Source organism: Rhea pennata, chromosome 1, assembly GCF_028389875.1.
Source record: "Rhea pennata isolate bPtePen1 chromosome 1, bPtePen1.pri, whole genome shotgun sequence".
Lineage (NCBI taxonomy): Eukaryota > Metazoa > Chordata > Aves > Rheiformes > Rheidae > Rhea > Rhea pennata.
Window position 1 is genome coordinate 208,054,623 of NC_084663.1, and position 22,498 is coordinate 208,077,120.

The 22,498-nt window shown below is 37.3% G+C and overlaps 1 protein-coding gene across 2 annotated transcripts in view; it reads right to left on the bottom strand.

Annotated features, from left to right (window-relative positions):
• TMEM135 (transmembrane protein 135) overlaps positions 1-22,498 on the bottom strand; it is a 183,013-nt gene that overhangs the window by 146,353 nt on the left and 14,162 nt on the right. For both annotated transcript variants that reach the window (XM_062578053.1, XM_062578045.1), the window contains exons 2-3: positions 22,262-22,389; positions 15,490-15,582 (exon numbers count right to left, since the gene is read on the bottom strand). In XM_062578053.1, coding sequence (XP_062434037.1) covers positions 15,490-15,582; positions 22,262-22,389 — 221 coding nt within the window. The remainder of the gene's footprint in view (positions 1-15,489; positions 15,583-22,261; positions 22,390-22,498) is intronic.

Sequence of the window (22,498 nt, forward strand, 5' to 3'; positions counted from 1 at the left end):
AGTCAATATATTTCTATGTAACATAAGTTCTATTTTAGTTTGTCCTCAGGAGAAAAAAAAATTAATGTCTAATGTCTCTTGGAGTTTCTCCTGCAGTAGTGTTAGAAATTTAGGTTAAATATCCAAATACTCAGCTGTCTGGAAACACCACAATTTAATTTTCTCATGTGAGCTAAACCATTAACTCAATGCATTTTGAATATTCTGGAAAACATTAGAGCTTTAATAGCATCTTGCAGTAGTGCACTTAACTGAGAGAGGCTACCACCAGCTACTTAACGACAGAACAGACAGATACAGCTTTAAGAATATAATGTGTATATTTACAATTATTTTGTGTGTTACATAACATGATTATTATATGTACACATAATTTACACAGGGGATCCTCCCCTGCACTCTCTGACATGCAAGCAGGTTGTTAAAGCCTCCCACTGAAACTGGGTTACACCACATTGTATGTGCTAAAAATGTAAACCAGGAACTTGCTGTAACAAAGTTTTAGCTGAAAGGGGCCAAAATAAGAGCTAAGCATAAAATGTGACCTGCCAACTGCAAAGACAAAGAAAGGAAAAGAGGCTAGAGAAGAGGAAGGAAAAAAATTAGAAGCTACGGTGCAGCTGCAGCAAGACTGATATGAGAAGTGGTCAGGAGGAGGAAAAATGTTCAGACATCTAGTGCGCACAAGGAAGTAACTTCCGGAGTTGAAAATACAAAAAGCAGCTAGATAACATCATCTGAAAGTGCCTGTTGCAAGTCTGTCTGTATTCGCTGCTGGATGAGGTCTTGTCTAACTACTCCATGCAAAAACAGCTTTCTTCGTCCATAATCAATTTTGGGACATATTTAAATATAAATAGTCCCGTGTTTCCATTAAAAAAGACTATTCTCAGCCCATCGCAAATGTGAACTGGCAAGCCTAACCTAACTGTGAATTCAACTGCTAGAAAAGCTGGTGGAAGTTCAGATCAGAAAATGTTGCACTATTTTGTGAGAATGACAACTGACAGAAAACAGGACAGAAAGATGGAGTTAGTCCAAACAAGAGGATCGCTGATACAACTCAAGGACTGCATTAAACTTGCAGTTGGTAAATAAGAGTATAATTGAGAAATAGTGTTACAAAAGTAAGAAATAAATAATCACTGCTTCAGAGATTTTTACAGATACCGAGAAAATGTTTATATTTCACCCCAACAGATAAACCACTGCTGGACATTAACTACTGGAGCATCACCAGGTAGTTTTGCCAGTGCCGGTCAGGCAAGATCACTCAGGAAAAGCTCAAGGAAATGCACACAAATCCTTATCACTGTTTACACCTCCATGCTTTCTTCTTCCACTCATGCCATGTTCTTTCAGAAGTAACTCAAAGATTTTCATCTCATCTTAGCACAACAGTATAAGATAACAGCGTGCTGTCAAAGCTACTGAGAAGGAACTTATCTCACCATCAAGCAAGACAAAGACTTCAGAGGTTCACCAGAAGTGTTGACTACGCTAAACAAGCAAATTTTAAATGCAGCTTCGTGTGCCAAGTTACAGGATTCTGCGAATGGCACTGATGGTGGATAGGACCTCCCAGTCCTTGCCTCTCACTGCCTCCCTCTCACCTCTTCGGCTTGCAGCATCTCTCGCAGCCTACTCGCTTTCTAATGACACACAATCTTTATAATAACACACAATCTTTAATTTGGGAAAGAAAAATGCAAGTTTGGGGCACAATTCATGAAAGGCTGACCAATGGCAAGCTAGAACTAGGAAGTAAATCAGCATCCAAAGGAGCCGCATCCGTGGCAGCAGAGATGTAATGGTGTGCCCTGTTCCATGCTGCCACTCTGCTTTGGTAACTTAAAGAGCTGAAGGCTTTTTCAGAAAAATTTGTTTTAACAAGCCTGATATCTTCTGCTTGAAAGAGGGGATTGAATGAAAGCAATCAAGTTTTTAAAATACTGTTTAAAGTATCGTTATGTTGGAACGCTTATCACTTTTCCTTTTGTTTGTCCTAATTATTTCCTCTTCACACTCTCACATGAATTTTCTTGTATGTTTGTCAGAGGCTAAGCAAGTCATGTCTCAAAACTTACTTTAAACTTAGAGGTCATGTCATCTGTTACTGTACAATTCCAATTTTCCAATTTTTTTGATTCATTTTTTCTATTTAAATTGCAACAGACCACATGTTTAAAAAAAAGTTTAGCATAAACCCAGCAAGAAAGCCTGGGCTGTATTAACAGAAGTGTAGGCAGAAGGTCAAGGGAAGTGATTAATCCCTACTTGGGGCTCATTAGACCACACGTGGAAAACCACGATCCAGTTTCGGCTCCCCAAGACAAGGAAGTCATGGATGAGCTGGAGCGAGGTCAGCAGAGGGCCGCCAGGACGGCGGAGCAGGAGCATCTGCCCCCTGAGGACAGCAGCCGTCCGATACCTAGGAGCGGGGTGTTAAGATGACAGAACCAGGCTCTTACTGAGACGCACAGCGCAAGACTGAGACACAACCTCCGTTAACTAACGGACAGGAGAGTTCGACTCGACTTGAGGAAGCAGGAGGGACAGTCGAGCTTTGCACAGAGGCTGTCGGCTTTCCGTCCTCCCAGCTTTACAAGACCTGCTTGGGCAAGTCCCTAGGCAACCTGGTCTGAATTCAGGGTTGATCCTGCTGTGAGCAGGGAGCTTGGGGCACTTCCAAAATGATAACTCTATGAATCTGCAGAAAAAAGAAGGTGAAAAGCCATGAAGCCACTTTAAAATATTACCACGCGATTTCTTCACAAATTATAAAATCAGAAGAGACTACCATGATAAATAATCTCATCTGGCTTCCTGAATAACATAACATACATATTCTGTAAGGAATTAGTTTGAATTAAATCACCTTTTCTAATATAGATATAGATACAAACAGATACAGATATAGATATATAGATACAGAATATAGATAGATACAAACAGGAAGAAAAAAAAACAAATTTGTTTTTAAATATTTCCAATGAAGTCACCACAGTCATTGGTAAGTTATTCTACTGCTACTTATATTAATTATTTGCATCCTACTTCTAGACAAGAATCTGCTCAGGCACTGAAACTATCTATATCTTTACCTCCATTGCAAGATTGCTGAGAGTCCATCCAAGTTACCCATATAACATTTATTAATTTAAAGCTGAGCTCCTTCCATTTTTCTGCAATTATAATATTTTCTAAGATCTTAATCATACTCATAGCTCTTTTCTGAAATCGTCCCAACTTTTCCAGAACTCACCTTGACCTATGGACAACTCAAGGAAACGACAGTCCAACAAAACTTGCACCAGTATCAGGTACACAGTATCATTCAACTCCTCCTCAATATTTGCCTGATCATATGTCATAAGATAACTTTACATCTTTTAAGACAGTGGAATAAACATTTCGGAAGACTACTGGAACCAAAGCAGCTTAAGATTTGCCATCTAGTATTTTATTTAATTCACATTTTACATTTAAATCATGATATTTGTTTCAAACTAACCCTGGTGTTCCAAAATACTTTCTTCTGATTCACAAGCATACTTAATTGTGTTAGAGGACTTCAAGAAAAAGTTTCACTGCTAGAAACCATGAAGTGACCAAAATCCATGGTAGATTAGATAAACAAATATCCCACACAGACTTGAAATGAAAACACAGAAGATAAGCAGCAGATTAAATATTTATTGCTCTTTGTTTAATGAATAGTATTTCAAAGTCAAAGAAACCAGTAAGCATCACTCTCAGTGGCAGTTTGAATTCATCTTCCTGCAACCCAGATATTTCTATTTTGAAATGCTGTAAATTCTGCAAGCATATTTGATTGAGGTCACATTCTGACTCCCTGCACATGTATGGTTAAAAAACAGATTCACTTCAGCAGAAGCAAAGACAACTGTCCAGGTCTACATGCCAACACACTGTTTGTGTAGCAGTTTGCTAAAGAAGGTTTTCTTGCTTAGCTTGACACATTATAAAAATTCAAAGAACAACTTTACTCTCCCAATTAGTGAGGGCTTTGGCTCAAAGTAATAGGAAACCATACAAAATATTGATTTTAAAAACCACAACCAAGGTGTGTTCTTCCCCAGTATTTCACTGGAGATGAGAATGATACTTTTTTAATGTCAGTCCTCTCTTCTTATTTACCGATCATTTACGGTTTTCCTTAAATACACTTGTGGTTTATCTTCAGTATAGAGATGTTATTAAGTTGAAAAAGTCACCTTTGCCTGCAGATGGGATGAATCCTTATAACACATTTATGCTTACAGCATGTTTACCATACGTTAACCGTATTTGTTTACTTCAAGTTAAAGGAACTTAAGATAATTCAAACAGCATCTGTACAGAAAGTAGCATTTCAGAAGATTTCCAACAGAAAGCAAAACACATCATACAGAACAAAGCCTATTTATCACCTCCTCTTTCTCTCAACACTCACAGAAGAGAGGTAAGAATCTGTAATTTTTAATCTATTTATTTCTCAATATTCAATCCTCTGAATTTTTACTGTCATGTTTTGCCTTGTTCATGATATATACTTAATACACAGCTTTCCAGCTCCTCTGCTTTTCTGGCAATATAAGGTTTAAAATATTTTCTCTATTGTCTTGTTTCAATTAAACTACAAACTCTTCAGAGGAGAAAACTGGAAATCTAAACATTCAGTATGAGTAGTTACGTATATTGGAATTACTATATCTGCCTTTTTCATCAGTCTTTTGTGCTTTTTATGATCGTATTTTTTGTGGTCAAAACTACCAGGTGAACAAGTCACAAAAACCAGGAAACAACTACACCAAGATAAATACGGTCATGCATACAACTTGCATGAACTGAGCAAACAGGCACCTCTTTCAGTTAGAATAGCGCTAGGTGTTAGCTATAGCTATAAGCCAGTAAAAACACGAGAGAGTGAAAGAGAGAGAAAAAAAAAAAGGTACACATTGGGGCCGCTACATCGGGCCCCATAACCTGCTACTACTACTGCGGACCCAGTGCACAGCAGCCACCAGCAGCAGAGACAGCTGGAAGCAACACGAAGATGGACAGAGAAGCATCTTTCTGGAGGAAATAAAGAGAACAGGTTCTCTGTTTAAACAGTCCTCACTGACAGGCTGTGTTTCTCCCCACACAGCCTGAATTTCACAGTTGGAGGGGAACAAAAAAAAAAAAAAACAACCCTAAGACAAATACACAAATACAGTGTTAAGCTTTGCTATACAGCTTTCTAACCGAACCCCCAGTCCAAAATGCCACCTTCCTATTAATCCTGTGTTAAGCTTCACTGGGGAAAAAATTCTTGCATTAGCAGATCAATAGATCCAACATGAGGGCAAAAATAGGTCCTGGAATGAGATACGTCAAACTTATTTTTCTTGTGACCTGTATGACAAGATTTGAACTACCTACAGCTTAATACAGTGATGGTCACCCTTATGAAAAATACATATTTGGTAAGTTTCCCACAGATTCGAGTTTGAATTTTATACCTCTACCACTATTTATTGGGTCAGTTGCATATTCTAAGAGTTATCACCTTGCTTGAAATGGGAATCAATTTGCTTATTCTCTAAAAGTCTACGAAATCCCAAATAAAAGTACTTTCAAAACATCAGTAGATTCAAAGGTAGATACGGAGTGCAATTTTCTTTTTTAGTAAAGGACACACAACTTTTGTCATTCTGGTTTACTAAAGTAAAATTTGAAGACACTATTTAAAAAAAAAATGGAAGAAAGGAGAAGTCAACTCTGGCTTTAATTTCTGAACATAAACTAAGAACCTAGCGTAACAGCTTGTAATGGCTCCCCAGACAGGATTGTGGTCTGCAAAAACAGGAAGAATCCGCCCCCCCCAAACACACTGTAAAACACACCACTTTATAACCTGCAGAACTAAATCAAACACACAAATCACAAGTTTTTCAAAAAAAAAAAAAAAAAAAAAAAAAAAGTTTTTTTCTGCTCTCTAGCAGCTTGACACCAAAAGCTAGCCAACTACAGATTTGAAGCTGCGATTGCATCCCTGTAATAACAAGAGTACTACAGATTATGTTTAGGGTATCGTTAATCTCTCACACCCACCAATTTCCTACCGACAGCTGGAGGCCAGCAGTGAAATCCTGGTGCAAAAGTTCACTTAAAATCAGCAGGAACAGATAAGCTTTCAAAATACAGAAAATTATGAAAACAGATCTAAGCAATGAGTTTTCGAAAGATTATTACTTTTTGAGTTCAGTAAAAAAACGGTAGCAAGTCTTTCACACAAAGATAACGTTCAAGTACATCATCTTCATATCAAAAGGCAGTTTCAGGATCCACAGCCTACTATTTTATAAAAATTTGTTTCAAAATTTTTGTTTAAAGGAGGAAAAAGGCATTTCACACTTTGGGAACAGGGAAACGAAGCTGCTCAAAACTGCAAATGTTTGCTTTGAATATGTTACACATTAAGCAAAATGGTTATTTTTTCTTCTAGATACTCAGAATTTGTTATTCTGAAAAGGAAAGAAATTAAACTCAACATGATCTATGATTTGAACACATGCCAAAGAAAGGGTATGAGAAAACTATAAAGGGAAAGAAGCCAAAAATAAATACATTTACAGTAATACATTCCAGGTTAATTAGCACCAATAATTCTTACTGAGTTTTCAGCTAGTGCACCAGAAGATAACATCTACAGTTTAATTTTTGAACTGGTTTATACTCTAATTTTATACAGATTTTCTTTCACTGTTCCTTTCCTCCTCTTCTCCCACTTCTTCTCTAGTGGCTACAGAGCTGGAGCCAAAACAAAGGCTGACCTACAGAGGGAAAGCAAAACCTCTTAATCAGAGCATGATTTAACCTCTCAAGATTTCACAAAGAGATAAAATTCAGATTCCAAAAACCTTTTTTAGTCCCACAAGAAGAATGACTAGCAGACTAACAGAACGATAACAAATTAAATCTCAGGAAAAGAAATGAATGATTTCAAATATGAATGTTACTTAGTATAGAAGGTTATATAGTATTAAATAGGACCAAAAATAAAAATGATTCTTCGGACTGTCAATCATACTACAGAATTGTTATCATCAGCTCAGTTAATCAAATCGAAAACATTCAGTTCTTTTCTGGGTACCCTGACATCCACAATAAAACACAGGCTGCTTGGCCACTCTATCTGGAGGGTATGCACAGAGGTTAGAAAAAGAAAAACACTTTTCGAGCAAAACTGTTTTGAGGATCCTCAGCAAGAGAGGGCAGTAACTCCTATGCGCTTTGCACTAACAGTCAGTACTGCTTCACGGCAAATAGAGGCCATAAGCAGATGGACTGTTAATGAAAACTAGGACGAAAGGCAAGACAGCATGGGAACTGCAGCGCTGCAGAGACGTGCGATCCTCCCTGGCTTTGTACACGCACCCCATCACGGGCTATCGGGGTTCCCCAACGTCAGCCCCCGGCAGCTCCAGAGACGCAGCTCCAGGGGCTTCCACACCAGCCACTTTCTGCTTCCCACCTGCCCCAACATACTTCCTGTGCCACAGGCTGAGAAGTTTTTCCAACAAGCTCCTCAAAACACCAAGTCTTCATCTGTTTCAAAAGACTTGAGCAGCATAATGCTCTTACTCTAGTCTGTTAAACTAGGAGCTACTGTTCTGTTTGCATGTTTGGAGCTAAGGGGTACTGCTACAACGATTGTATTCGTGACCAGATAAAGCCTCTTCCAAAATACCTGAAGCAACAAACATAGTCTGCTTAACATATTCAATTAAAGAAAGAGGGAAAAAAAAAACAAACAACATATCATTGATTGACAACACAGGCCAAACCAGACAACTGAGTTTTGGCAAGACAGTGCAGCTACAAGTTTCTTTAAATATGCAAAATGATGTTCTACTACCAGAGTTTTCAACTTTTCAGCCTTTTACCAAAGTACAACCACTCTGGATTACAATGAGAAGTACCGGCTCAAATTCATGAGACTCATTTTATGCTTGCCCTTAATTCCGTACGATCTGCTTTTCCTGCTTTTCAGACAGGCCACTTCTAGGGGAAGATTTTAACAGTACATGCTTACTTTAGAAAAAAAAGTTTCAATCTGGAATGGAGGTCATCTGATCAGAAGAAACAACATGCAATTCATAGGAGTTATAGGAAACAAACTGTGTCTTTTTACTGTCTCCAGGCAAGGGGGAAGGGAAGCAAGATATCTAACCACAGTACACTTCACTACAGAAAACCCTTGCATAATTAGATACAGAAAGTCATTACCATGCCAGGTTTCTACCTCCTCACCTCTCCTGCCACAGGAGCTCAGAACAACGTAAACTCCCTGGGAGCAGCTAGGCTTTAGGTACGAGTCACTGCAGTTCCAGAGGATTTACAGGTGAACTCAGAGGTCTGCTAATGGTCTGAGAGTATTATGAAATTTAGAGAAGGTTGATTAGTTTTTGTTTTTAATGTCATTCCCTGACCAGAAACCGGATACATGTGCATTTCATATGGTGGAACAAAGATTTTAAAGCTCCTCTCATCTGTACTATCTAAAAATAGTATCTTAGGAGCAGAAATTAGGAACCTCTGATAGCAAATTCCCTCAAAGACATATGGCCACTGTACCAGAGTCACAGCAGGCATGGATGTGATCTCTCAAGGTAAAAATCAAGCTTTTCATTGCTATGTCAGACAGAACTATTTCCAGTTCACCTGAGCAGCATTTGAAGTTTACTCCATATCAACCAAGTATCTATTACTCCCCCTCTGGGAGCTGCATGTTACATCTAAGCAATCAGACACAGAAGATGTGCTGAGCATTTCCTTAAGACAACGGAGTTCAAATAAGTGTCTCCTGTACACTAGTGCAGAGCACACAGAACAGAGCAACTAGTTCACTGTTTGTGTTGTTTTAATCAAAGTCAGTCTTGCAGAAACTTTTAATCTTCAACAGCATTCTGCATTTTAACATTTTATCTGTAGACATTTCAACAATATTTGAGAAAGGATCGTAACAGCGTACTTTGTTATAGATGAGAAAACAGTAAAAAAAAAAAGTGCTAATATTCAGATAGTGAAATCACTTTTCAATTCTCAGCCTACAAATTGAAAATTTCAAAACCAAATTTGCAAAAATGACCTTTAGACTATAAAAAGAATTAGACTTTAACTATAATTAAGTCTTAATTACTCACGGTCATACTATACGGACTACAGATTCAGACTCAGGCACATCAACAGATAAATTGCTTTTAGTTCTCGTCTGGCCCTAAAAACAGATCACCACATTCAAGCCGCTGTTTCATCATATTGCCAAACCCAGCAAAACCTCTGCCCCAATCTTTTTATTGGCACCAAAACTAGATATAATGGGGAACAGTGCAAAAAGAGCTAACTACACAGAATCACCTGGGATCTATCAGAGTTTCTGCTTGACACTGACCTTTGTCCGTCCAGACCAGCTCCGCGCAACTGCTAGAGACAGCCCTGAGCCTAGCAGATGCTGCCTGTGATGTCTTTACCTTGTTCTCCATGAAAAGCGGGCAACTGGAGATCACTGAGCAAACACCCCAGAAGAGTCCTGCACGATCCAGCTCAGCCCTGCCTGCAAGAGCAGCAAACACCCACCTTCTACCAAACCAGCCGCAAAAAGACTTCCTCATAACGCCAAAGATTTTAAATACATACCCTGTCAATTGTTGCTATTCCCTATGGTAATTTATTTACTTTTATCAGCTGAAATTTAGAACACCACAAAAACCATGAAAGTGATCTGTTAGCATATTTGAGGCTGACTAAACAGTCCATAACACTTACCTGTGTAAAAGCACTACAGGCCTTTAGAAAAAAAGTCTTTAGAAGAGAAACCGCTGGACAAAACAGTGTCTTTTTATATTGTTTACTAGACATTATAAAAGATGAGTCATGAAACAGCAAAAGGATTTCGCAGTTGCTTTCCAATACAAAATGTGTTCTTTCACGTATTGATACAATACAGGCACCTATGGTAATAGTGCAGTTTTACACCAAAATTAATCTTCATCAAGTGCTCACAGAAAGACAAGTTCCCTCCTCAGAAAGTTCACAATTTAACAAGAAAGTAAAGAAGTGAGTGAGGAAGCACTACTGCCACGACAAATCCGGAGGCACTGCAGTAACAAGCACAGGCTCTCTAAGGTAGCTACATTCAGCCACAGACTGCACATTTCCCTCTAAGACATATACAGGTCTGCAGGTACAACCAACCTCAGAAAAAAGCCAAATCCCTTTTCCCTACTAGTTAAGCATTCACATTTGAGACTTGTAAAACTGCTTAAGTGGCAAAAGGTACATAAACTCACATATTCATAAAATGCATAGAGAACAAAATGTTTTCTACAGTTCATTAAAAGAAGCAGCTTTAACCCTCCAGCTACTTTTAAAAAGGGAGTACATAACATCTTGCCAGTAACATAACATCTTTTTATGACAAAGAACATCCTTTTCCTTCGCCACGAGACTGCTTCATGATCCTGCTATAACTTAACTGGCAGCTGCATCTGTAAGGCATTCTGAAGAAAAATGACAGGAAATATTACAATTAAACTGTATTAGCCAATACATTTGTTTTCATCTGTACTATCCGATGAATGTTTTGTCAAACTTCTCTATCGCAATCCATCATTCTGTAATTCAGATACGAAATTTAGATTGGCCCCTACCTTTTCATTCCTTTATCCTAACTGTAGACATTAATCTCAATACATATGAATCCCTCAGCCTGCTCTAGGCTTCAAGGAAATTTGGCCCCTGTAGTCAAATTTTTTTTCTACTTAAATGAATGCAGCTGATAGTTACTTTTGCTTTTGAGAAGTTGAAGAAAAATGAGACACCTAGTAAAATTTAACCAAAAATAAAATGTTTTATCTGTGTAAAATCCCCAAAGATAAGTAAACTTCATAACAATTAGCCAAAGGTTGCAAAAGTGAAGAACTCTGGATAGGGATTTATTGAAATACTACAGGGTAGATTAAAAACACCAGAATACTCAGACCAGAGATTAGCAATCAAAGTTAATATTATTTCATTATAGTAAAATTTGTTCAAAGTTTAAATGCTCTGGAATTCTTTCCCTCCATAAAATAAGACTACAGTAGTCACTGATTTTCTCACTCACTTCTAAACCATTTGCAAGGGAGATTTCCGTGCAGATGAAAATGAAATTTAGACTATTTGCACTCTAGGGAGAAAGTAAAGTATTTCTTCTTTGCGTAATACTTAATGGAATCCTAGGTTTACAGCTTGAGGTCTGTTTACCATATTGATTTAACTCAACACAATTCATCAAATTGATTGTACATTGACCCTGCTTGAGCAGGGAGGGTTGGACTAGATGATCTCCAGAGGTCCCTTCCAACGTCAACCATTCTGTGATTCTGTGAAATGCAGGATTTTTTTCAGAATTAACATGCAACCCTGTAAAAGTAGGTTAAAAATAGAAATCTGTTAAAAAAATAGTTATGACTGTCAGGGAAATATACTACAGAGAGTAACAATCTTTCAAGTGTAAGACACCAGCCTACAGGTAGGGTTCCCAAGCTAGAGATTAAGTATGTCAGGAGAAACATATCAGAAGCCAAGTGATCCCATTTCTCAAAACCAGAAGTTATACAAACAATTATCAGAAGTATTTTAGCCCTGTGATAGGCAAGAGCTCCCAGCCTTTAGGCCCCACTAAGATCCAAAGTCAGTAGGAGTCAAGAGATGCCGCTTCCCATGAAAAACACCTACAAGAGCTGCCACCTCGAACTACCTGATGTGCATGACCTCCCCACAGCCACATATGCTCCACAGATCAACTCCTGCACCACCAGGCAACCTTGACAGTCTGAGTTTTCCCTCTCTAATAACCATGTAGCAGATAGCACAGGTTTGAGGCATTGCACTGAGGTTATTTTTGGATGGCACTGAAGATGAAGGCAGTAGCAGCCCCCAAAGCGTGCAGCAAAGCATTTTCAAATGCACAAAACCACAGATCACTCAGCTGTTATCCCTCACTAAAGCAGTTGCTGAAGTGCAATGCATTTGAACATACTTTGTTTTGGAAACAAAAAGTGTTTCCTTTTACTTCACTGCTACAGCTTGGCTCCATATTCAGAGTAATAAACAATCTACAGGAGTACCACATCACAACATAAAGCACTCCCACAAGTGGTGCAAGTTTGGGTTTCTTCATCCCAATGCACACAGCAGTCACAGGAGAAAAAATCATTCCACAATATAGCTTGCTCTCAATTTCTCACTGGTAAGAAGCAAGACTAAAGTTTGCAAAACAAGCTGCTGTGTCAAAAGATTTTTGTTTGCCTGCTTTGCTTCCCTCCCTTCTTCCCCTCAGTGATTTATAGGCTTCCTTACAATACAAGGTCAATCTGAATAACTGTAAAGCCTTTTGAGAAAGGGGAATTGTCATCTCAAGTCTAAATATACCATACTACCGTAAAAAAACCCAACAAATTTGTATTTAAATGCAAAAATCCACAGAAACCACAAAAAGGCTGTGTTTATTTACAGCATATACAATAGCTATTACCACTACCACGCTGCCACGTTCGTTCTTTACAACATATTTAGACTAAAGACGTTCATGGCAAGCACAGAATCCTAAACAGCAACTGAATGTGCTGTCAGAAAAACAAATATGCAAATATTTGCAAAAATGCAAGAAATTCCACATTGTTCTTACATAAACGTTCCAGTCACTTTTCTAAGCAATATGCAGTAATATATTTCTGTTTCCATGGCCACTAAATATACATATAGAGATGTTCTCTATTAACATGCACTGTTGCACAGTGTCACTTTTAAAATGCAGGCAGATGCTTTAAATATTTTTCTAAGAGTCCCATATACTAAACATTTTTTTGGATGAAAAACACCCAAGCTTCTCAACTAAAAACACGCTGCCAATAGTAGCCCAGAGCAAGATTTTACAACCAAATTATAAAACCCCTAAATCTCAGGTTTTATAATACCATCAGTGACACAACTTTATATGTAGCAACGAGACAGGCGCCGCTATAATGTTAACAGCCAGTACGTAAACATTAATTGAGCCTCAGGGTGCCGGGGGGAAATCCCAGAAGGGTCCCTACAGCACTTTTTGGTAGTTGCAGTTAAGACTTCTTTAGCTTAATTACTTACACAGGGCACAAATGGTAAAATGGTTAGCCAGGCAGCAAGACAATTAATTTCATTAAAAGCCTAATTCTGTCCCCTTTTAAAGCTTTTTTTAATAGTTTCTGAAATTCATTAATACATTATATTTTAAACAGGAACTCAGCAAAGTGAGTTTGCCATTTAGCTATTAGCAAAATAAACTTAAATGCTTCTGAAGCATTAGTAAGTTTGCAAAACACAGATCATTATCATCCTTTTCTTTGAGATTAAACAAGCAGACATCTCAAATACTGGCTCCTAACTGAACTAGCAAACTTCTTCTTAGAAATCAGTCAGGTACAATAGATTTAGTAAGATATCCAATAATACATAGGCTTCAAAGTCTCAAATCACATTTCAACAGCTTCATTCACAACAATTTTAACAAATATATTCAGTTATTTCCTTGCCTTCTAACAGTCTCAGTGCTTCTATAACAAGACAATACTGTCTTTCATTCTGAGCCACAGCTTTCCTCCTCATCTATAGGCTCAATTCCTGTTGATGCCATTTAATAGATGTTAAAAAAAAAAAAAAAAAAAGAGATTAACTTTGAATTTTGAAAAGAAGCCAACAGACAGACACAAAATGTTCACTTTGCAAACTTGCAAACAGCGCAAATAGAATTGCTTCTCAAATCTATAGGAAGAAAGGAGGCGTACACTGGTAAAATGATCCCACACAAACTTTAATAAAACTGATGCAACCACTTACTAAGGAACCTAGTGAAATGAATAAGTCATTTCTACATTTTAAAAAGATATTAAGTCAATGTTCAATGTCAAATCCTAAAAAAAAAAAAAAAAAAAAAAAAAAAAAAAAAAAAAAAAAGTTCTGTGACAAAAGAATTGCACATTATTTTTTAAACACAACATGTAAAAAAAACTACAGAAAAATATATTTTTAAAAAGAATCTGTGTATTTATCAGGAGGTTATTTATTATAAAATAGCCATTGTTATTATGACAGTATACACGTTAAGAGTAATTAAAATGTTGAGGCTACTGCCAAACCATCAAAAGGAATTAGAAAAAAATGCATATTCTAATGAACTACACTTTTTTGTAAGCTATTCAGGAGATGACTGTAGATGCCACTATCTCTCCATGTATCCGCTCTCAGTCAGCTAGAATGGACTTAAAAACAAAACAAAACAAACTTACTTTAAAAACTAACTTCATTGATTTAGTATTTTTATAAAGTACTCCCAATTTTCCAGAACTTCTTACACACACACACACACACAAAAAAAAAATCTTCAAAAAACTATGGCTAATGTATTCTTTTCAAAGGAGAGAACTTTGACCATCTTATCTGAAAATCAGCTTAGGCTCTGCTTACTTCACCTCTGAATTCTAGGAACGAGGGTCAGGCTGGCAGATGATAACATGATGTATGTGCATTTGCAGCCATTCTGAAATGGCTGCATAAGGACATTTGATCAAAAGCATATCCACATCATCTCTACCCTCTCGCTCTTTTAAGCTGAAGAGTAATTCCTCATCTTACCCTTCTCTTGCCCTCTCTACTCTGACTAAAGGACACTAACCAGATGACTAAAGCACCAAATAAAAGCAATTCAGCATTGTATTTCACACCGTTGATATAAGCTACCAATACGAGTTGCATCTCAAAACACAGACATCCTACAACCCAAGATTTAGCCTGCCACTTTTCACTGCCACATCACAAATGGCAGCTTTCAGTTATCCTTGGATCACTCCGGCCTTTTTTCACCCCCACTTCAATCTTCTTAATTAACAGCCTTCCTGTTGATAGCTGAACTTTGACATTGTTCCTTAAGTGAAAAGTTTTGCTTTTTGTATCATCACATTTAATCCTATTCCCATTACTTCAGATCTTCTAATCCATTTTTCCCCCCCACACACAAAATCCTACTACTCCTCTGTATTAACTAATACCATGTTGTCAATTCATAAGTAACTTGCATTAGCAAACTTTTTTCTGTGACCAATTGCAAAGACTATTTAAGAATTTTTTTTAAAAAAAAACATACACATACTGCCTAATTAGGCAGTGATAACAATCAGTCTAGACATTAAACAAGGAAAAATAAAACCCACAAAAAAAAAAAGAAATGGTACATTTGTAAAGTGTTTTTTCTACTGTATCTTCTTAGACTTCTGTTTAGGGCTACAAAATACACTATTTTAAATGAACTATATTTCCAGCATTCTGAAACAAAAATGACAGAATTTTCAAACGACAAATGTCAAATGACTGAAAAAATAAATATAGTATATAAAATTGAAAATTAATAAACAAAAGCTGTACCTGCTTTTCCTTTCAATGAGAATAGCCATATAAGAAGCTGGTAAAGCAGCACCAAAGCCAGGAGACCAAAAGTAGAATTTCCCAAGCAGCTTCCTGAAAATGTAATTTATACATGTATTACATGCAAAGCAACAGAGCAACTGACATACAACACAGGCATAATTTTATGATAAACAGAACAGACTATTTACCATTAATATTAATTATATCCCTTCACATTTACCTATCCTTCCAAATAAATGCTAATCATGGCATATTTTTACAGTTCGGTAGTTCTCAGAGGAGTTTCCGAGGTGCTTCATGAACATTACAGACCTGAAATACTTCACTAGCATACCCCTTTCATTTAAGGCATTATTTTAAAGACAGCAGTACTTCCCAGAGATGTTTCTGAAAAGTTGTAGACATTAATTATAGAAAAATCTTCTAAAAACTTGTAGTTGTTACTTGCCCAAATACATGTGCGGGAAGATGCAATTTTGTGGAATGTAATAAAATCAATTGAGCTAGAAATCAAATCAAACTATTATAATATACATTTTGCTCTGAAAGCAGATAGAGCAACTGATACTAGAAAGGCTAAGTCACTCATTTACAATAAGCCAGGCAATCAATCTGTGCCTTGTCGCTAGAACCAACAAGGAAATCTCAGTTCTGCTAAGGTCAGTTGAAAAAAAAAGCTCATTTTTTGCAGTAAGATCAGAGTTTCACTTAAGAGTCCACACAATTTCAACTATCAAAATTATTCCAATTTTTTAAAATATTGAAAAAGTTACACAAATAATGACTATGTAAACAAAAATATTTGTATGAATTGGCCACACTGGAAGCAAGAAAGACAAAATTCACGTCAGCCAGACAATGGTGCCAGTCATACTGGATTTGTTCAGAACACCTGCACCTTCAAATTAATTCAAATTAGAACTTCAAGTACACTTATGCTGCTCAACCAATAGACACTATCAGTTGAGCAGCAAACTGTGTCACTAGGGAGTCCATCCTCCTGAAAAAAAAAAAAAAAAAAAAAAAAAAACAGCAAACAACATAAAACAAACAAAATGCCAAACATAAAGGGTAGGAAAAGGAAGCCTTCTTAAATGACAATTCATGTTGAGAGCATAAAAAAAATGAACTAAGATAATTAATGAACACCATCTGGATTAGCCTACTTTTACCCTCCCTATACAAGGCGTAATTAGCTTTATTCCACACTCCTCCTGCAAAAATAACATCACTAGTGAGCAATGCCAGCTTATGTTCGTGAGTGAAAAGAGAGCCAGTGTATCAGCACCAAGTGATGTAATGGCAATTATACACACTGCTCATTCCCACGGCTGCAAAAGGATAATTTCTCAGGATGACAATGCCAAATGCTGAAGGAGCTAAAGTTCATTATTAGGACTCGCCTGGAAAGCAATTACTGTATGAAGTTTCAGAGAAGCCATTTTAAACTTCCTAATAAGTATGAACACATCTCACTAGACACACCTGTTAAATAACATAACAAATGTCTTCTCTGTGGGAAAGAAACAGGAATTTGATTTTTTGCATCGTTTTGAATCCCTCTACTAAGGCTTACGTGTTTAATTTGATAAGATTTCAGAAAAAAACAGTAAATATTTTACAGTATATGAAAATTAACATATCTAATAAGTAAGTGAAAAACATTTAAACTTTTGCTAGAATAAATGAAAACGTTTTTTGTTACTTACATGGTTATTATTACTCTATGGTTAGAAGCTGGAATGAGGAATACAAATTCACTTTCAGATTATGTGTCTAACTCTTCACTGTACAACAGTGGTTGATATGCAAATCTGAATTTAATTAAGCAAGCTGGTGTCAACCTCTACGTGGACAAACTGCACTAGTTTAGCAGCTAGACTAACAGAATCATGTCTTCATGAGGTTTTGCACTTGTTTAATAAAACCAAAAACCTAAAAACCACACCTTTTTATTTAACGGAGCTTGTCAACACAGGAGCCTAGCGCTTCTGTCCGAAGCCCAGACAGATGCAGTCTTCTGGATCTCACGAGTGGAGGAGATTACAACCCCCAGCTGGCCTGTCACACATCCTTAACAGAGATTATCACCCCCACTCGGCTGCCAGCAGAGCAGTCTGTGTACAACCCCTAATTCACTTGAAGCAAAAATAAAAATCAGCCAAGTCAGCTCAAGCAGTTTAAACCGTTGGTCCCCATTAACATGACTATTTTCGCCTAAAGGAAATCAGGAAAAGCTGATACAAACCACTTGCAGGAGAGCAAAGACAAGTAACTGTAATGGTAACCCCTTCCAGAATGAGAACATCCATCCACAGCCCAAGTCATTACTGCAATTGGATTTAGATTCTTTTGAAATTTTACCCACGTATGAAATGGAGAGAACATTAAACAATACTTGAAATTACTTAAATTGCAGTTTCTTGCCTAAAATATTACATCCTGGAAAACGTTTGCAGCTGTTTCAATTCTGGTGGGCTTTCCTAGTGGAAAGCAAACAAGTACTACAAAAGCATCAAAAAGACATGTTAGCACAAGCCAGACCTTTCACTGTCAATTAGATTCCATACTTATTGTCTAAAGTCTGAATTAAGACCTCACGTACAAAAGCAACCAGAAAACCTCTTTCATTAATTCTTAGAAGACTAAAATGTACTTTCTATGGAACACCTCATTAGATAGTGACTGATGACCTACTCTGATTTTGGAAAAGGTGTGAATAGCTGAAGTGGCCGCTTTATCTAGGAGACTCTTTTTGCCTATCAATAGATCTCCTCCTTGGTGCTACAGGAGAAGCAAATAGGCAACTGCTTCTCTACTCAGCAACTGTGAGGGTAAAGGGTTACACTATCCAGCCAAGAACACTCGACTATGCTGCTTTGGCCTTGAATCCCAGACGGGTAAGATTAGCCAAGTGCATCAGGCTTGTCAGACAGCTTTGCTTCTGAGTTACTGCTGCTCTTGCTTTCTGGAAACTCTCCCACCCAGAGGACAAAGCATGCAAGAAACTCTCCACCAGCCCGAAGCCCTGAGCAGGCTAGAACTCCACAGAACATATATACATCTGCATACAAGGACTTGGACTGAGATGGTCTTATCCATAACAGCCAGAATATACTTCCAGCTAAAGAAGATGCAAGAAGTGCAGCATACATCATCAGATCACATAAGTCTATTAGATATAACCTCTCGATATTATGTAGAATCAGCTCCAGAGGATCTAGATGTCCACAGTCTCAGAGCATCACTTCACACAGTTACAACCTCATTTCAAAAATACTCAGGCCACAGTCATGTGAAACACGATAGCATTAGTGCTATTTCTTCAATGGATTAAAACATGTGACACCAAATAGCAGTCTGGACTGGAAAACGAGATAGTTACACCTGCTGTCAGGAGCTACTGAAAGAAGTCAGAAATCTCTAACACTGCATCACATAGCAATTGATTCAAGGAATCATACAATTCCCTCCCTCAACTACAAAGTGGCTGCAGGAGGAAAAAAAAGTAGCAAAATCTCATATGCATGTCTTTCAATCCCATCCTGTCACCCACAGAGCAGTGGACGACGGAAAGAAGTTTAGCTCAAGCTGCGAGGCAGTGTAGACACTGAGCACATTCCAAGTGAAGGGCTTCTCAATTTTATGAGCTCTGAAGCAGCTCTTAAAGAATAAATATAAAGCGTACAGTAACAACATGTAAACATATCATGCATTTTTACAGTTTATAAAACATTTTATGGCTTGTTCTCAGTTTCTTTTCAATAATGCTCTTTGACCACATTTAAGTACTAAACTGACTTCTTCAAAAAACTTACGCACAATGGCTCTCAAACATCTTTCTGATTAACAGTAGCTAATTTAAAGCCCACCATTGTGTATCAATAGAACAGTTCTTTTTCTCAACATGCATTTGTTTGCACTTTCCAATATCAAATTTAGTAATCCATTTTACTTGCCAGATCTTTCTGAAATGGCTGACAGTCAGTTTTAGATTTTAACATCCTGAATAATCTCATACAAGCAAATATTACACTATTCTTCATTCATTTTCCAGATTTTTTAGGATTCTGCAGAACAAAGGGCATAGCAGGAACACTACCGGCAACCTCTTTCTATTACAAAAGCTGATTATATATTCATCTTTTTGTTTTACATATTTTATCCAGTTATTAATGATTTACTAATTCCTGGAAGTTAAGCGATCTTGTCAAAAGCCATGTGGGAATCTACATGTAACATACCAACCAGATCAGCCAGTTATATACTTATCCTTCAGAGAACACCAGTAAATTTGGGAGGTGTGACTTTCTTAATAATCATGTTATCCATTGTTTGTTTGTCTGAAACATCACTTATTGATTCTTACATATCATATTCACTAGTCACTGAGGCCCTGAATTTTATTCTCATCAGAAAAGCTCCAAAATAGTCCTTCCTTACGTTTGGATTTTCATATCTTACAACTATAAGTATAAGCCTTCCTAAACACTTTCTTCTTTTATCTTTGTTAGTGACTTCAGTTCATCAGAGCTGTTCATCTCCCCAGACAACAGGCTGACATCTTTTTGTTTGCAAATCCTGCAACTGCACGGGACAGGGAGTCTGCAGAGACAACACAAGCAGAGATTCTGCTGGAAACAAGAACTCCTCACAGAGGTCACTTTGCAACAGAGAAATCACGTACGGCTCTCAAGAGGCTGGTTTCCTACACCGCTGCATGGTTGTAAGAACAGCAGTTCAAGCCTTCGGATATGTCCAAATACGCAGTATCCAACCTCCTCCTTCCCATAATTAGGGGAATGAAGAAGTACAAAACTACAGGGCTTATCAGCACCACAACCGTCTTTCAATTCCCCATCAGTTCTTCATTTCTGAAGCTAAGCCAGCTGTTCTGCTTAATACTGATGCCAATGGGCCCTCACACACAGCATACTGACACATGACACTCACTGGCCCAAGCACTGACACACAGCTGCTTGTCATATTAAATTGTTAGCGTTGCCCTTTGCATAGTTTTGGTCTGGATCAATCCCAGTAACGCTTCAGTGCGACTCGGAAGAGCACATGGGCTAGGTACCGTTCCCATGACTTAGTCTGCATTTGGCCAGGCTGATTTGGAGGTCAAGAGAACTTAAGACAGCTCTTCTCCATACAGGTAAAAACCATGCCACACCAGTAGGCTTCCAGGTCAGAGAACAGCTTCATTTACTAGCAGAAATAAGGCATACTCACAGATCTGCTGTATAGCTAGTAACTTCCATTAACAGAACAGCTGAAAACAATAAAACTTAAAACCAGCACAGCTAACTTTAGAGGGTAACATCTAAGTACAGCACTGAAAGGCAGGCATTGGAGTTTTAGAGGCAATGCATGGCAGAACAAGGAAGACCACTGTATAGCTCAGAAGAGCAAAGATAAGATCAGTATGAATAAAATTTAGGTTGCTTGAAAAATTCAAATTCCCTAGAGTTGGTTACTTAACTTTAAAAATTCACTTCGAACTTCAAAAAAATTGATTTTAAAAAGCTATCCACGTCTTCTCAGCTATCTCCTCTTTCTCAGCCTTCTCTCTCACCTGTAGAAGCACTTGAAGCAAAGTTTAGAGGCCTCATTGCAGATGTAGAAGTAGGGCATAATAATCTGTTTGATTAACTTTTTAAAGGGACTGCTGAGTTTGCTGTCAGATAACTTTCAAAAATTCATAGCTACTGTAGGCTCTATATGTCTATGCATAACATCCCTTAGAATAAGTGTAACTCACTTCACTCTTAAAATATTGTGTAATTCAGACCTAGGACATTATCAAGTTCATAAACAGGAAAGAAGTTTCATTTTCAACTATCTTAATAAATACTTGCAACATAAACCAGAAGCAGCTCTGAATACAGAAGTGCCATTTACACTCATTTTTTAGAACAAGACTGTATCTGGGGGAAAAAAAAGCGTTTTAAACTAGAAACATGCAAGTTAGAAGAAAAGCAACTGGCCATTGATAACTACTCCAAAATAATGACTCTGATAAATAGAGATATTTGGGGCTAGGGAAAGAGGAAACTGAACCACACATAAAACTATCTGAACAAACTACTGCAAAAGACAACAAATTGCATTTAAGTCATTCACTTTGTGCGCAGAGTATGTTATTTCAAGATAAAGTCATCTTTCAATAAGAGAGAGAGGGTATTCTCATCATAACAACTACAAACATGTGCCATTATAAAGGCTTAAATTAAAACAATCACTTTCTACTAGCCCACCAGGAAACCCCAGGAGCTATACTGGGATTTCCTTCATTTATGACCACAATTAAGAAAAGTATAAACTCAGAAGGCTATATTAAATTTAGGATAATTAAAACTCATCACAGCCCCTGCATCCAGAAATGAGACAATAAATTAATTAAATTAAATCAATTTACATCAATTCTTTCCAGAAGAGAAAGATCAGGTCTCCTTAGGTACTCGCCAGCATATATTTGCACTTCCTGCTAATATATTTTTTGAATCAGGAAAAAGGAGAAAAGGAAGCAAAGTGAATACACTGACTTGTTTACTAACTTGAAAGATTTAACAAAAGGAGAAAATAAAAGAACGTGCATATTAAATGGTAAGCCCAGAAAGCAAAATGATGGCACAGTTATTACTTATCTTACTCCTATTCATTGTAAACATGCCCATTTTCAAGAAGAAAATATTATATAAATTAAAAAGTTACATTAAAAATCAGCTTTCCTATCACATTTAATTTTTTATGACAGTATACCAACCTTAGAATGCAAAAGCAAGCAATATACAAGGTCCCATTTGCTGTCAGAAAGGAAGTTGATTGCAAGATCTCAGGTAGCAGTTTGTGCAAATAATAGTCAAGTTTTCGTTTCCTGAGAATAGCTGCAATCTGAGGGAGGAGGGAAGAAAAAGGAGGGGACAAACTTTAATTCCATTAGTGGCTTTTTTGCACATTGTAAAGAAAAAAAAAGGAAAAGGAGTCATGCCCATTTAAGCAG